The sequence below is a fragment of the Orcinus orca genome, chromosome 14 (assembly GCF_937001465.1).
Source record: "Orcinus orca chromosome 14, mOrcOrc1.1, whole genome shotgun sequence".
Classification (NCBI taxonomy): Eukaryota; Metazoa; Chordata; class Mammalia; order Artiodactyla; family Delphinidae; genus Orcinus; species Orcinus orca.
In genome coordinates this window covers 38,954,906-38,968,707 of record NC_064572.1, presented here as the reverse complement: position 1 = coordinate 38,968,707, position 13,802 = coordinate 38,954,906, and the positions used below count along the sequence as shown (strand labels likewise).

Sequence of the window (13,802 nt, the reverse complement as noted above, 5' to 3'; positions counted from 1 at the left end):
AGTCATCATGCAAAAGGAAAAGAAAATAGAGCAGAAAATAACAAAACTGATATTTTTAAACCATCACCATTATTTTCTACCATTTATTGAGTGTTTGCCATCTTGCAGACATTGTGCTAAGCAATTTATATGTGCAATAAAATAGGAACTATCGTTATCCCTCTTTACAGATAAGAAAATTGAGAATTAGGGCAAACAATCAAATCCAGGAGCCAAATTCAACTTCTGTAAGGTTCCAAAGATGCACTTAACGTTAAATTGCCTTCCCAATAAGTAGTTAAGTCTTTCATTCTGAGCCATTACTTAGTGAAAAATCGACAAAAACATTTTTTACTACTAATAGTACCTGACAGTGAGACATTTCAATTATAATCAGATGGGGAAGAACACTATATACATTATCAAACTTAGCTTTTTCCGGATATTTAAGGAGAAAATTGTTTAGTCTTACCCATGAATTCAATCCCCAAGTGGTCTGCTACACCGAAGTCAGCATATAAGAAAGGAAAACAGAAAAAGAATAAAAGGTTAGAAAAAATTCCACACAGAAATCAGTGCTTATAAGATTGGCCTTTCAAGGCGAGGACTGTGTCTCAACTGTAACACCATGTTTGCTTGCGAAAGATAATTTAGTTTGCCCACAATTAGGGGTGATTTGAACACTGACTGGTATTTCCCAGTAGCCGGGAATTTAGATGGGATAATATTGCCAAGTATGCTAAGTATAAATTTAGCCAATAAAAAAGGAAAGAAAGAAAAAAAAAAAAAGGAAGGAAGGAAGGGAGGGAGGGAGAAAGAAAAAAAAAAACTTCATATAAAGCATATCTGGAACTAAAGTTATTTTCAGAACTCATTATATTTTATGTAGAATAACTACTTGTTTAACATTAAACTTATTTGAACCTTTATGTTAATAATATGTAGGTAAAGGACTTCTGCATGACAGGCTTTCACCAGGCACTCTTCACTTTCACAAAAAAGAAATGATGTTGGATCTTTTCCCATTTATTTGTTAGATGAAGAAACTGTGCTTCATTGAGACTAAAAATCTTACATGAGGAAGACCCAGGGCATAAATCCAGTCTATCTGACCCTTTGGTCCTACGACAGTTAAACTTGATAGCACTTCCTATCAAAAACAAATGGTAGATGTGTCCATGTCTGTTCTATGTTCCTATGGACAGCGTACCATTTTGACCACCTAATGTCTGTGATCAACAGAGGGATAAACCGGACCCTGCTATATCCAGCCATTCAACTTTGGAGAGTTGTTTATTTAAATGGTGCTTTCTTTTAATCATTCAGTTATTCACTTTTAAAATTCATTGCATTATTTAATGATGATTTCTGTTGTAGTAATATGTTTCTTAAATGAGAATAAATGAAAAAAAAAACACAGTATTCCTTAGATCATGTTTATTTCCAAGACTAATTTCTGGGCTCCCTTTTATGACTTCTCTATTTAGGAAAGATTTTCTTTTTAAAAAATATGCATTTAGTTATCTTGAATATTTCAATGCCTTTCTTATTTGTAAATAACTCATCTTTAAATTCTATTGTGGTAAAATATATATAACATAAACCTTGTCATTTTGACAAATTTTAAGCGTACAATTCAGTGGTATTAATTACATTGAAAATGTTGTGTAACCATGACCAATATATTTCCCAAACTTTTCTATCACTCCGAAGAGAAACTCTACCCACTAAGAAATAATTTCCCATTTTCCCCTCCCTGCTCTGTTCCGGGCAACCTCTAATCCACTTTACGTATCTATGAATCTGCCTGTAAATAGTTCAGTTTTTAAGTTATTAGGAATTATTTTAATTGAGAAATATCTCATATAAAGAACTATGGTAATGATGTTTTTTAAAAGTAGATGCATTTCTTCCTTTCCATGGCATTTTTTACCTGTTTAATATATACTATGATAGCTATCTAGCACACTTTCATAAAAAGACAAGATTTTTGTTCGCAAGTAATTCAGAAATCAGTGGGAGCCCACAGAGAGAAAGCTTTGAAAATTCTTTGTGATAGTGCTATAATGGAAAATGAGAAAATGTGCATTGGATAGAGTGGCCAAGAATCCATAAAAGCTTGTCCTGGGAGGAGGAGAACGTGCTTTTTGAATGGAGATTGTAGAAAAGTTGGCTAGACCATGTTTGGGTTCTTGTGTGAAAAAAATCTTCATGATTGTGTGCACTTAGGACACTAGGGAGAGACTAGAGTTGTGCTATTTTAAAGCAGGGATGTGGGTGAGATTACTTATCATGAGACTAAAAGAAAAAAAAAAAGATTGGGAACAAAAAAAACCTTCTGCCTACAGCCAGAACAGCCATTAGCCCTAGTCTGGTTGAACAAGAACTTTCTAGTAGAATATATAAGATAGATAACCAGCAAGGACCTACTGTATACCACAGGGAACTCTACTCAATATTCTGTGATAACTTATATGAGAAAAGAATCTGAAAAAGAATGAATATATGTATATGTATAACCGAATCACTTTGCTGTACACCTGAAACAATATTGTAAATCAACTATATTCCAATAAAACTAAAAAATAAAATAAAATAAAATTGATGTGGTACAATGGAATATTATTCAGCCTTAAAAAAGAATAATGCCAACTGCAGCAACATGGATGGACCTAGAAATGATCATACTAAGTGAAATAAGTCAGAAAGAGAAAGACAAACACCACATGATGTCACTTATGTGTGGAATCTAAAATATGGCACAAATGAACTTATTTATGAAACAAAAAGAGACTCACATAGAAAACAAATTTATGGTTACCAAAGGGGAGAGGGACCAAAGGGATACAGTAGGAGTCTGGGATTAGCAGGTACAACTACTACACATAAAACAGATAAACAACAAGCTCCTACTGTATAGCGCAGGGAACTATATTCAATGTCCTCTAATAAACCATAATGGAAAAGAATATGAAAAAGAATATGTGTGTATATATATATATATAACTGAGTCACTGCTGTATACCAGAAACTAATACGACACTGTTAAACCAACTATACTTCAATGTAAAAAAAGCACTTTCTAGTAGAACTGAGATGGCTCAGAAATGGCTGGCCGTAGTCTGTTTTGCTGGCAAGTATAACCAATGGTCACTCTTCATTCTTCCCACAACCTTGGTGGGTCCATCTCTATATGAGACAGGAGATACGGGCGATCAGGCTTTGTAAGTCTGGAAATTGCATGAAGAAATGAGTGGCAAGTTTGATAAATTTGAGGGCAATCTAAACACTTTAAACCAGAATGAATTCATAACCGGTAAAAGGAACAGAAATCAGAATTTTAAAATTATTCAAACACTAAACGGTGTAAGTAGATGTCTTAAGAGAAAGGAAATCTGTCTACTCTTAACACAGCAGAAAAGTTACATCTAATTATTAGAGTAGTAGTTCTCAGAAATACTGTCAAGCAACATGGCATTATATTCTTAGATTTTATAGAGAAATTATTTACTTTTTATAATAACATTCATGAAGACTGACACTACTGAAACATACAAATAAAAAGTTAGATCTTATTTAAAATTTCCCTCTTTCTCTCTCTCTCTCCCTCTCACCACACACACACACACACACACACACATTTCCATTCTTTTATTAAAATGCTAAACACTGATCATTATTGCAGGTTTAAAGATACTGACAGGATTTGTTAACAGACAAAAGGATTGATGAAAATCCATGAAATTGCATGACAGAAAAGCAATAAGTTTTGTCAACTGAGTCACACAGAACAGAAACCACAATACTTCTCATAACCCTTCACTGGCTAATTCTTAAAGCAAACAGCGTTCCTGGGGATATTCAGGTCTGCACGAAAACATCAAGAGGAATGTGGTAAGAATGAATCAATTAATTACTCATTTATTCATTCACTCAACAAACCATGCGCCAAGAACTGTGCAGATATTGGGATGAAGGAGGAGGCAAATAACTTCAAGAAAAACAGTTTGATCTTCCCTATGGCATGTATTAGAATGTATAATTCCCATTTCTTTTAGAGTCTGATGAACTTTTATACGTAAAAATTGCATTTCTTTGGGAATATTGCACCCTTTGATTATATAGTAGTGGCTAAGATATACTGAGCACTTACTACATGCCAGGAACTGCTTAAAGTATTAACTCACAGAAACTTATAAGACTGTCATGATCCTCATTTTACAGATGAGGAACAGAGGTAAACAAACTTTCCCAAAACTACACTGTTGATAAGTAGTAGAAACACAACTGAGCCTAAGCTTCTCGACTTTCAGCCACCAGTCATTCTCAGGATTTACTTATGCCCTCCTTATGAAGAAAAAGCTAATTTTTACAAAATCATCTGTTAGTAAGACGTTCAGGGAGGAGTTATTTAATCCACTTAAGAGAACAAATTGTTTTCAAGTATCCTCAGGCACTGTAGAAGCACTACTTATTTATTTGCTCACCGCTGGTTTATTGATGAAGTGCCCAATATAAGCTAGGTAGAGAGGGATTCCCTCTCTCCAAGGAACCAAACTGGCAAATCATTAACATCTTTTCATTGGTTCCTAGGGAGATTTCTTCATAACGAGCCTTGCCTAATTGAAGTTATTTGTTTGTACATATAGCAAGGGATGTGCGGAGTTGTGCCTGAATATGTACCAGCCATTGAACCAAATAATCTTCAAATTGGCAACACACTTAACAAATGCCAGCAGCTCTGCCCGAAACGTGCTTAAGATTTGAGGGCTACGGAAGTGACCAAGGAGACAAACTTAACATGCTATAAAGTCAAAAACTCCGGGAAATTCAAGGCCCACATGTTTCCAACATGTCCATAATTCTTTTTTTTTGGCCACGCGGCATGTGGGATCTTAGTTCCCCAACCAGGGATCGAACCTATGCCCCCTGCAGTGGAAAAGTGGAATCGTAACCAGTGGAATCTTCCCACTGCCAGGGAAGTCCCTCAAAGCTTCTTATTTATATGTTGACAGACAGACAACCAGGGGCTACAAACAGTTCCCTCAATCTGGGCAGAATGAGGAAAAGCAACCAAAAGCAATCCTTGACTTGATTCCAATCTCAAGGCGAGATGAGACAAGTTGTCCAGCCTGTGATGAGGAACCCCTGTAATGCAGCACCGGGACGATGCAACATGAATGTGAGTTTCAGTGTCACTCTTATATTAAAAGTAACTGAACAGGTAGTTCTATCATAGAGTAGTTCCAAACGGGATGATTTAAGCCCTTATTCCAGGGGATGTGGAAAAACACATTATATGAAAATATTGTTCTGTGTTTTAAAAAGTTAGAATAGTCGCTTAAAGTTCAACAGGCTTCTCCACTGCAAGAATCCCTAAAGGTCTTCATATGTGTGCCAAGACTCCCCCGGTGGAGTATTTCCCAACTTGATGTAAGCTACCACCTTGTTATGAAGCACTCTGTGGTAGTAATCTATCATAGTACCCGTGCTGGGAAACAGGTCCCATATAAATGTGGAGGAAACTAGCCACTCAACTATAAAATATGTCATTTTATAAATGGTTTATCTTAATCACTGAACTGAAATCCGTCACTCTGTAGATTCTACCCTCAGATCCATGTCAAATGACTTTTCAGTGGTGACGCTTTAGGAGGAGGTAGTCCACCACAACTAAGAAGACTAAACTGGATTTATGAAGATGGTAAGCTGGGTCTTGAACATCTGCTGACTCCTGACACCTGTGCTTATCATTCTCTAGTAGTTTCTAGAATCGCTGTAAAGAGATGTAACTGTGTCATGCTTCACCAGTGGGTCACTGTACTTTGCTTGCTCCTGGAGAAGATCATGGACAAGGTGATGAGATGACACACGTCAAGGCACTGTCATGTGTGTCCCAGTTTACTATAACAAGACAGGTAAACTAGGAGAGGCTGGGATAGACTCTAAGGTTTCTGATTAGGAGGGTAAGGGCTGAGGGAAGCTAGAGTCTAGAAGCAATCCATGGGATTCTCAGAATATATACCTTTCAAAAAGATTAAGGTGTCACAGGATGGGGCAATAGGGCTCACCACAGGCTCCCAGAGCATATAACTGTTCACCAGAGGGAAGTGACACTTGGCAGTCACTAAGACAACGTGACAACTGGGAGCCAAGAATAGCCAGACGTGAATCTCTCAGGCCTTTCGGGTCAGTCCCGCAACAGGGAGGGAAGGAGAGCTGGCAAGAGTGTGAGCTCACTCCTGCAGGGTGAGGAAGGAAAGGCCCTTTCCAGGCATTGCATTTCATTCTATCATGTTGTCCTAGAAGGAGAGGGCTATTATCAGATTATCCTTTTTCCAGCTACTCAGTGCAAGAGTTTGGATATGAATGCAGGTTAGATTCTAACCTCCATGCCCTCTCCATTAAATCATGCTACCTTGTTAAACAGGTAATTTTATTTTTATCAGCACACATATATATTTGATCTTAAAATTTCTACATTAAAAAAAATTTTTTTTTAATTTATTTTTGGCTGTGTTGTGTCTTCGTTGCTGCGCATGAGCTTTCTCTAGTTGCAGTGAGCGGGGGCTACTCTTCCTTGCGGTGCATGGGCTTCTCATTGTCGTGGCTTCTCTTGTTGCGGAGTACGGGCTCTAGGCACGTGGGCTTCAGTAGTTGTGGCACACAGGCTCAGTAGTTGTGGCTCACGGGCTCTAGAGCACAGACTCAGTAGTCGTGGCGCACGGGCTTAGTTGCTCCGCGGCATGTGGGATCTTCCCAGACCAGGGCTCGAACCTGTGTCCCCTGCGTTGGCAGGCGGATTCTTAACCACTGTGCCACCAGGGAAGTCCAAAATTTCTACATGTTTATGAATAAAATTTGGACAGTAAAACATCATATTAATGAAAATGATACATTTCTTACTATATTTTGAAACTAATTCCTGTTAAATTTTTATTCTAGTTCTTTCTGGTCTTCTCTCTGTACATGTAAAATAAGTTTAAAGTCAATTTTACACAAAATCACCTTGCCTCACGGGCCTAAGTCAGAGGACTCTCTGTGGCCACTTCAGCTCTATAATCCCAATCCCACTCTTACTTCTATCATATCAGAACTGACAGCTTTTTCTACTGTTGAGAGTAAGTCCTGACATTAATACTGTGACCAGCCTCACACCAGACAGGTGATCAATCATGGAGAAGTAAAACCACTTTTCCAGAAGAGCACATAGCCCCATTCTCCCTTCCACAGGCCTTGTAATGAAACATGACCTCTTAATTTTTCTTCTCAAAAGCTCTGTTACGGATTCCTCTTGAACAGAGACACTTCTACTTCACACTCCCCTCTCATCCTCTAAATAAAAATATTCGTTTGTATCAAAGGAGGAGAAGCAAGCAGCCATGGAGACGGCCGCACGTTCATGCGGCGCAAACTCAAGATGGGCATTCCGCTCCATGAAATCAAATAACAAATCAGAGTTACAACTGAGGTTTATGAGGGACTCTTTGTTTAGGCTGCTCCTCAAGGATGAATCTTGCCTAAATGGCTTGTAGAATTTTCCAGTGAAAACATCTTAGAACATTAGACTTAAAATGATTTCATGTTCACAATTATTGATTAAAGAATTAAATAAGAATTATCATTATATAGAAGAATTCTTCATTCAAAAAATACTGCTATTTTGGTTATATAATCGATGATAGCAAATTTGTATAGGTGAATGCACTAGGGGTTTTTGTTCTTGAAATTCCCCAGCTCTTGTCATATTTTATCAACTTCTCGTATTTTCTCACTGGGAACTTCCACACACATTATTTTATATAACTTTAAAAATTAGCCTGGGGCTTTCCTGGTGGCTCAGTGGTTGAGAGTCTGCCTGCCGATGCAGGGGACACGGGTTCGTGCCCTGGTCCAGGAAGATCCCACATGCCGCGGAGCGGCTGGGCCCGTGAGCCATGGCCGCTGAGCCTGCGCGTCCGGAGCCTGTGCTCCGCAATGGGAGAGGCCACAGCAGCGAGAGGCCCGCGTACCGCAAAAAAAAAAAAAAAAAAAATTAGCCTGTAAAGTAGTGCTACTGACCCCCATTTAATAGCTGAAGAAAATAAGCGTTGTGAAAAACTAAAGGCCGTATTTATAGATGCCTATATTCTGAGGGTGGAAAACTATCTCAAACCCCAGGAGTGAAGGGTCATTATTTCTCTTGCTCACTGATTTATCACTCTAGCCTATCAAAATCTGACATTTTGTTGATGCTCAATAAATATTTATTGAATGAATGAAATGCCATCTGAGTCAGCCCCTTTGCCCACTGCATGTGATATTTTGAATTCCTTCAGAGCACATCCAGGCTGTTTTCCATCACCTCAGTTTCTGAGGATTCCAATGAACATTACACCTCTGGGTGCAACTCTTTCGATATTGAAAAAACAATATCCATAAATGTTTCTAGAACACCCCCCATATCAAAGTACTACATTTAATTACTACTTACATGAGACTACAATTCTGGAGTCCAAAAATCACCAGATTATTATCTGAAAGTGTCCAACACATGTATACCATTGGCACATAATTTTTGTATGTAATTTAGGATTCAAGTGAACAAGTGGTCAATTATCAGGAAAAAGTATTCAATTTTCCATGGTAATTAAAATATTATTATATATGCTATTTAAGGGGTTACTTCTTAATAATGTCAAACCATTCAAGCAATCTTTGAAATATTTGTTTTGTACACTTTTACAGATTGTAACTTTTCAACTTCAATCCATTTTATTATCAATGAAGACATACAGAAGAGATTAAGGTTGGTAGATGTAAGGATTATAATAAAATAGGGGAATGTCTACTCAAAAAAGTAAAAGAAAGGAAAGAAAGAAGTATATGGCAATCAGCATTATTTGTGTTTGCAGTTGATATGCTAATTAATTAAAGCTTTTGTTAACCAGTTGTTTTAGTACTATGCTTTTCATTATATTCCTGAATTCAAAATTGCAATAGCTTCATGATGAATACTAATTCAGAAAATGATGGACACATTTTAAGAAACATTGCTCTGAAATGAACTCTCCTAAGCAAAGAGCAAAGAAACCTAACTCCCACCTCCTAACAGATGACAGCTTTGGTAGCATGGAGATCCCAACAAAGGTATCTTCTGCTTCCCATCTCCCAAAAATAGAGGGACCAAAGAGAACGATTAGCCAAGAGGTTGAAGATTCTTGGTCCTGGACCAACTGCCCAAGGTATTGATCTGGAACACCCAAATGCAGGGAAGTAATGGAGCTGGCAAAAAGCCTCATTCATGATGAAGTAAAGAAAAGAGCAAGTCCACACCGAGGAAATAGCAAAGATAATTCAAACTAGGAGGCAAGTTAAGATCATAATCAGGAAGAGGTCCTTTTATGTTAGGACTCAGGAAAACTGATTAGTGGCCGAGAAAGTGCAACTTATGATAGGCTGGGCTAACTGTGTCAGGGCTAAGACCCAAAACAAGCCTGTGTGTTGGAAGCTTATTCTTAAGTGATGCCTGATGCCATCAAGAAGTGATGTGGGACAAGACAACACAAGACAGACCTGGCACTTTTGTACTTTGCTTTTGGTAACCACTCTTTAGGTTGGCCTCTGAATGGTAGGCTTGTCCACTGTCACTGCCACTGGCTTTGCTCTATTTTATTTTACGTAAAGGTATTTATTTGTATGGAAAAATATATTGCATGACAAATAGTTCTTCAAATGCAGAAGGTAGCTGGCTATTTAAAGTTTTTCTGTAGGAAATCACTTAAAATATGAGAAAGAAGTCACCCACTTTTCCTAACTCTCTAAAGCTTCTGTTCTACCAGCACTTCCCTCAAATAGGCCCATACCCACACATCTCATGTTTTTATTCCAGCCATTACACTAGCCTTGAATATCTTTCCTGATGGACTCTCAAGTCTTCCTCCTACAAACTCAGTCTGTCTTTCAAGGACCACTTCCTCCTGAAGCCATCTCTGAAAGCCTGAAATAACATTACCTGCTCTGTTTTTCTATGAATGATAATGGGATCTGTATTTAGGAGTAGGATTATTGTGCACTGAAATAGAACCAGTATAGATATACCTATACCATAACTAATTAGGAAAACTAGGATCTTTTGCCTGCCCCTCCTTCACTTCCCCTTCTGCCTTTCAAATAGCAGATGGAAAGTAAATGTTTATTGAACCTTTTTCATAACCCCACCAATTTTCTTTCTCAATGAGGTATACCATTGTGAGATTTTTTTAAAAAGTAAATCATGCTTATAAACTATAATGCTTTCTCTCAGGCGAGATTTTCTACCTTAGTCTTCCAGATTTTCTGGACACTTTCAATAGGCTTCCATTAAAACACACACACAAACTATATTTCGAGTTACATAGTTTATTCCTCACTGAATTGTGAATCACCTGCAGGGAACAAAAAAAAAGAAAGAAAAGAAAGAGGAAAAGTCTTTTCTTTTCCTCTTCTATCACCTCAATGAACTGAGATGTTCAGGCAAGTGACTACTTATATAAGAAGTTCTTTTTTTTTTTTTGCGGTACGCGGGCCTCTCATTGCTGTGGCCTCTCCCGTTGGTGGAGCACAGGCTCCGGACGCGCAGGCTCAGTGGCCGTGGCTCACGGGCCCAGCCGCTCCGCGGCATGTGGGATCTTCCCGGACCGGGGCATGAACCCGTGTCCCCTGCATCGGCAGGCGGACTCTCAACCCCTGTGCCACCAGGGAAGCCCAAGAAGTTCTTATTTTAATGTTCTTTGGGAGAAGAGGGAAGCACTGGTAGCCACTAAGGTTGCAGAGAAAAGCCTCAACGAGGCTTTTATCCACAGCCATCCATGGCAGCCATGTTCACTCCTGTGCTCACCCTCTGCCTCTGTTCCATACACAAACTCAGCTCCATTCGTGGAATGAAAGAAAGTGCTTCAATACAACATGATTTTTAGAGCTCCTGATCTTTGAAAGAACTGCTTTATCTTGCTCTTTTCAGACTCAGCTCAAACAATTCCCCAAGAGGTGCCCTTTCTAATAACACTTTGCTCTTTCAATTCTATCTTGTGGTCATTTGTCTGGCAGTCTCGCCTCCTTCCAGACTATGTGCCCTATCTAGCAGGTAGTAACTGCTCAAAGCATTTTTGTTGACTGAATCCACAAATAGATGGATAATGAGTATCTGAAGAAATCAATTGATTTATTTGTTTAAATGCACATACTCACGGTGCCTAATATTTGGTATTGTGCTCTTAAAATGATACAAAAAATCAGGCAACTGGGAAGAAAACTTGGCAACCCTACGGTTTCTATTACTAATTTTGTTTCTTAGCTTCATTCTGACAACACATTCCAATATTGGGGAACATCTTAATTTAATATTTAATGCTGTACTTTTTTTTGTAAAAAGCACTGGTATGGGAATAGTTTCATAGCTTATGATACTTATGCTGGATATTTCTATTACCAAGTTTAAAAGTCACGACAATTTAGACTCAAAAACCCCTGAACACCTGGGAATGCTCGATAATGAGCACAACAGACAACACACTTGGGCTCACTAATGGATTAATGTATTACTTCTGCAGACTTAAAATGTAGCAATTTCTTTCCCCCTAAATGCATAACCAGCTGAGGGTATTATTTGGTTCATTTAAACGCAAAGAACAATTCTTCTTTTGCTACCTGCTTCCTAAATCTATTAAGTACTTAATAACATAGGACTAATGTAAGCTTCTTTTATTTAACAGAAATAAAGAAATGGAAATTAAACTGGTAGAGCCTTCACCCAATAATGGCTTACCCCAGAGTAGCTGAATTCTTCGTAGTGTAGAAAAACTAGGGAAAGCATCTTTATTAAAATAATGGAAGAAACTATTATCTAATTTTGGCTAATTAGCTGGGAACCCAGTGGAATCCAGGTACTTTGAAGTTCTCACCCTCATCCTCCCAATACCCTCTTCTATAGTTTTGATAACTCTCTCTGCGTGTTTTCTAGATATGTGGATAAAAAATAATCACTCTGCCGGGCATCCTATTAGTGAGATAACCTTTTCAAAATGCTGTGTGGATGTCAAAAGCTAAGTATGGATGAATTTATGTGGATGTCAAAAGCTGAGTATGGATGAATTTATAAAGTTCTAATTTTACATCACTTAGACATTAGCAAAGCAAATGAATAGAGTCTACAATGTTATTCTTCAAAGCTACCATCTACAAATGATAGACTTGTGAGTCTATATGACATCCTGCTGACTCATCCCCACAGCATCCTTTCTGCAGATAATATTTTACAGATGAGGAAACTGAGATTGAGAAAGGTGTACTAATTTGCTCAAGATGGGCTAATTTTCTTCCCAAGATGGGAAGCACGTAATTTCATTAAATCATGCCTCTGTCCCCACAGAAAACTTTCCACCTTGCCTAGCATGCCATGTAAGTCAAACATTAATGATCCAGCCCCATCCTGCTTCTCCAGCCCCACCTCCACATTCCTTCTCCAATTCCAAAGCCTCACCTTGCTCACCTGCAGTCTGGTGAACTTCATTCATAACGACTCACTTTTTTTAAACACAACTAGCTCTGGAATGCATATCTTTTCCCACATACTGTCTCCAATAGAAACAGTCTTTCATGGAATCTTTTATATTTATGTACTGTAGGTTCATCACACTCTATTATAGTTCTTTGTTTTCCTGCTTATCTTCCCCCAAATGACTATAAGCAACTTAATAAAAAAAAGCCATGCTTAGTATGTCTTTATATTATAGTTCCTGGCACAGAGAGACTATTTGAGTAAATAAAGAAAAATTAAATAGCTGCATGGATTTTTGAAGTTTTACTCAATGTGACCTCTGTTACAGGTAGTTCCTTCTATCCTGTATTCTTTAGTCTGTTGCTTCCGGGGAGGGAGGTCTTAGCAATTAAAAAAAAAAGTTTGTGAGTTGCAAAATCCTTGGCTCAGAAGAAACTGAAATATAAAATACTAGATTTGATGGTATAGACAAAGAACCAGGCTCCCCTGCAAATTAATACATTAAAGAGTTTCTAGGTGAAGGGAAGAAATGGAGGAAAGCCAAAAGGCCTGGGAGGTGACCTTCAGAAAAAAGTATGCACGCTGCTGCTGCCAAATCATGCACTTCTCACCATCCCACTGCTCCAACTAGAGGAAGTGAAACAGCTTCCCAAACAGGGCTGCCTTGAACTTGCTAACTACGGTCCCTGGAGGCAGCAAGACCAGAGTACCCCATGTCCACTGCTCTCCCAACTTCAGCTTTACACTGAAGGATGGGATGCTAGAGGAGCCAGAGAGATGACCCTCAGATCTGCCAGGGTGGGTAGCAGCTAGGCACGTCAATTTATTCCCCGTGAACCTGATAGGCACAATCACCGAGAGCCTGACATACATGAGCTAGGAGGTTGGGAAGACTACAGTCTGCAGCAATGGCCTCTGTGGACTAAACACATGACAGTAGTGAGGACACCTCAGCAGATTCCAGCATGGATAGACAAGAGCACAGAGGATTTGCCCATCTACCACCTCTTGCAGCTGCACCGGTGCCTGGGCACTGGGTAAACCACACCTCTTTACAGAACTGTGACGCTATCCTCAGGGAACAGGAGTCAAGGATGAACTGTGATTACACTTTTCTCTAACCCAATGAAATGCAACTTGAGATAGAAAAGAAGGAAATTTAAATAACGAAGATAATAATATAGCTTAAATCTTTGAGGGCTTATTGTAAGCAGCCGTTGATCTATACACTTTACGTGTCTTAATTAATTAAAAACCTACAGCAATTTTATGAAGTAGTTGCCATTTTTATTCCCATGTTAGAGAT

At 38.5% G+C, this 13,802-nt stretch overlaps 1 protein-coding gene across 9 annotated transcripts in view; it reads right to left on the bottom strand.

The window, feature by feature from the left end:
* Window positions 1-13,802, bottom strand: part of NRG3 (neuregulin 3) — a 1,065,062-nt gene that overhangs the window by 135,107 nt on the left and 916,153 nt on the right. For 6 of the 9 annotated variants that reach the window (XM_033433955.2, XM_033433958.2, XM_033433957.2 and 3 more), the window contains exon 4: window positions 452-478. In XM_033433955.2, coding sequence (XP_033289846.2) covers window positions 452-478 — 27 coding nt within the window. The remainder of the gene's footprint in view (window positions 1-451; window positions 479-13,802) is intronic. The other 3 variants (XM_033433956.2, XM_033433960.2, XM_012534220.3) reach the window with 1 other exon arrangement.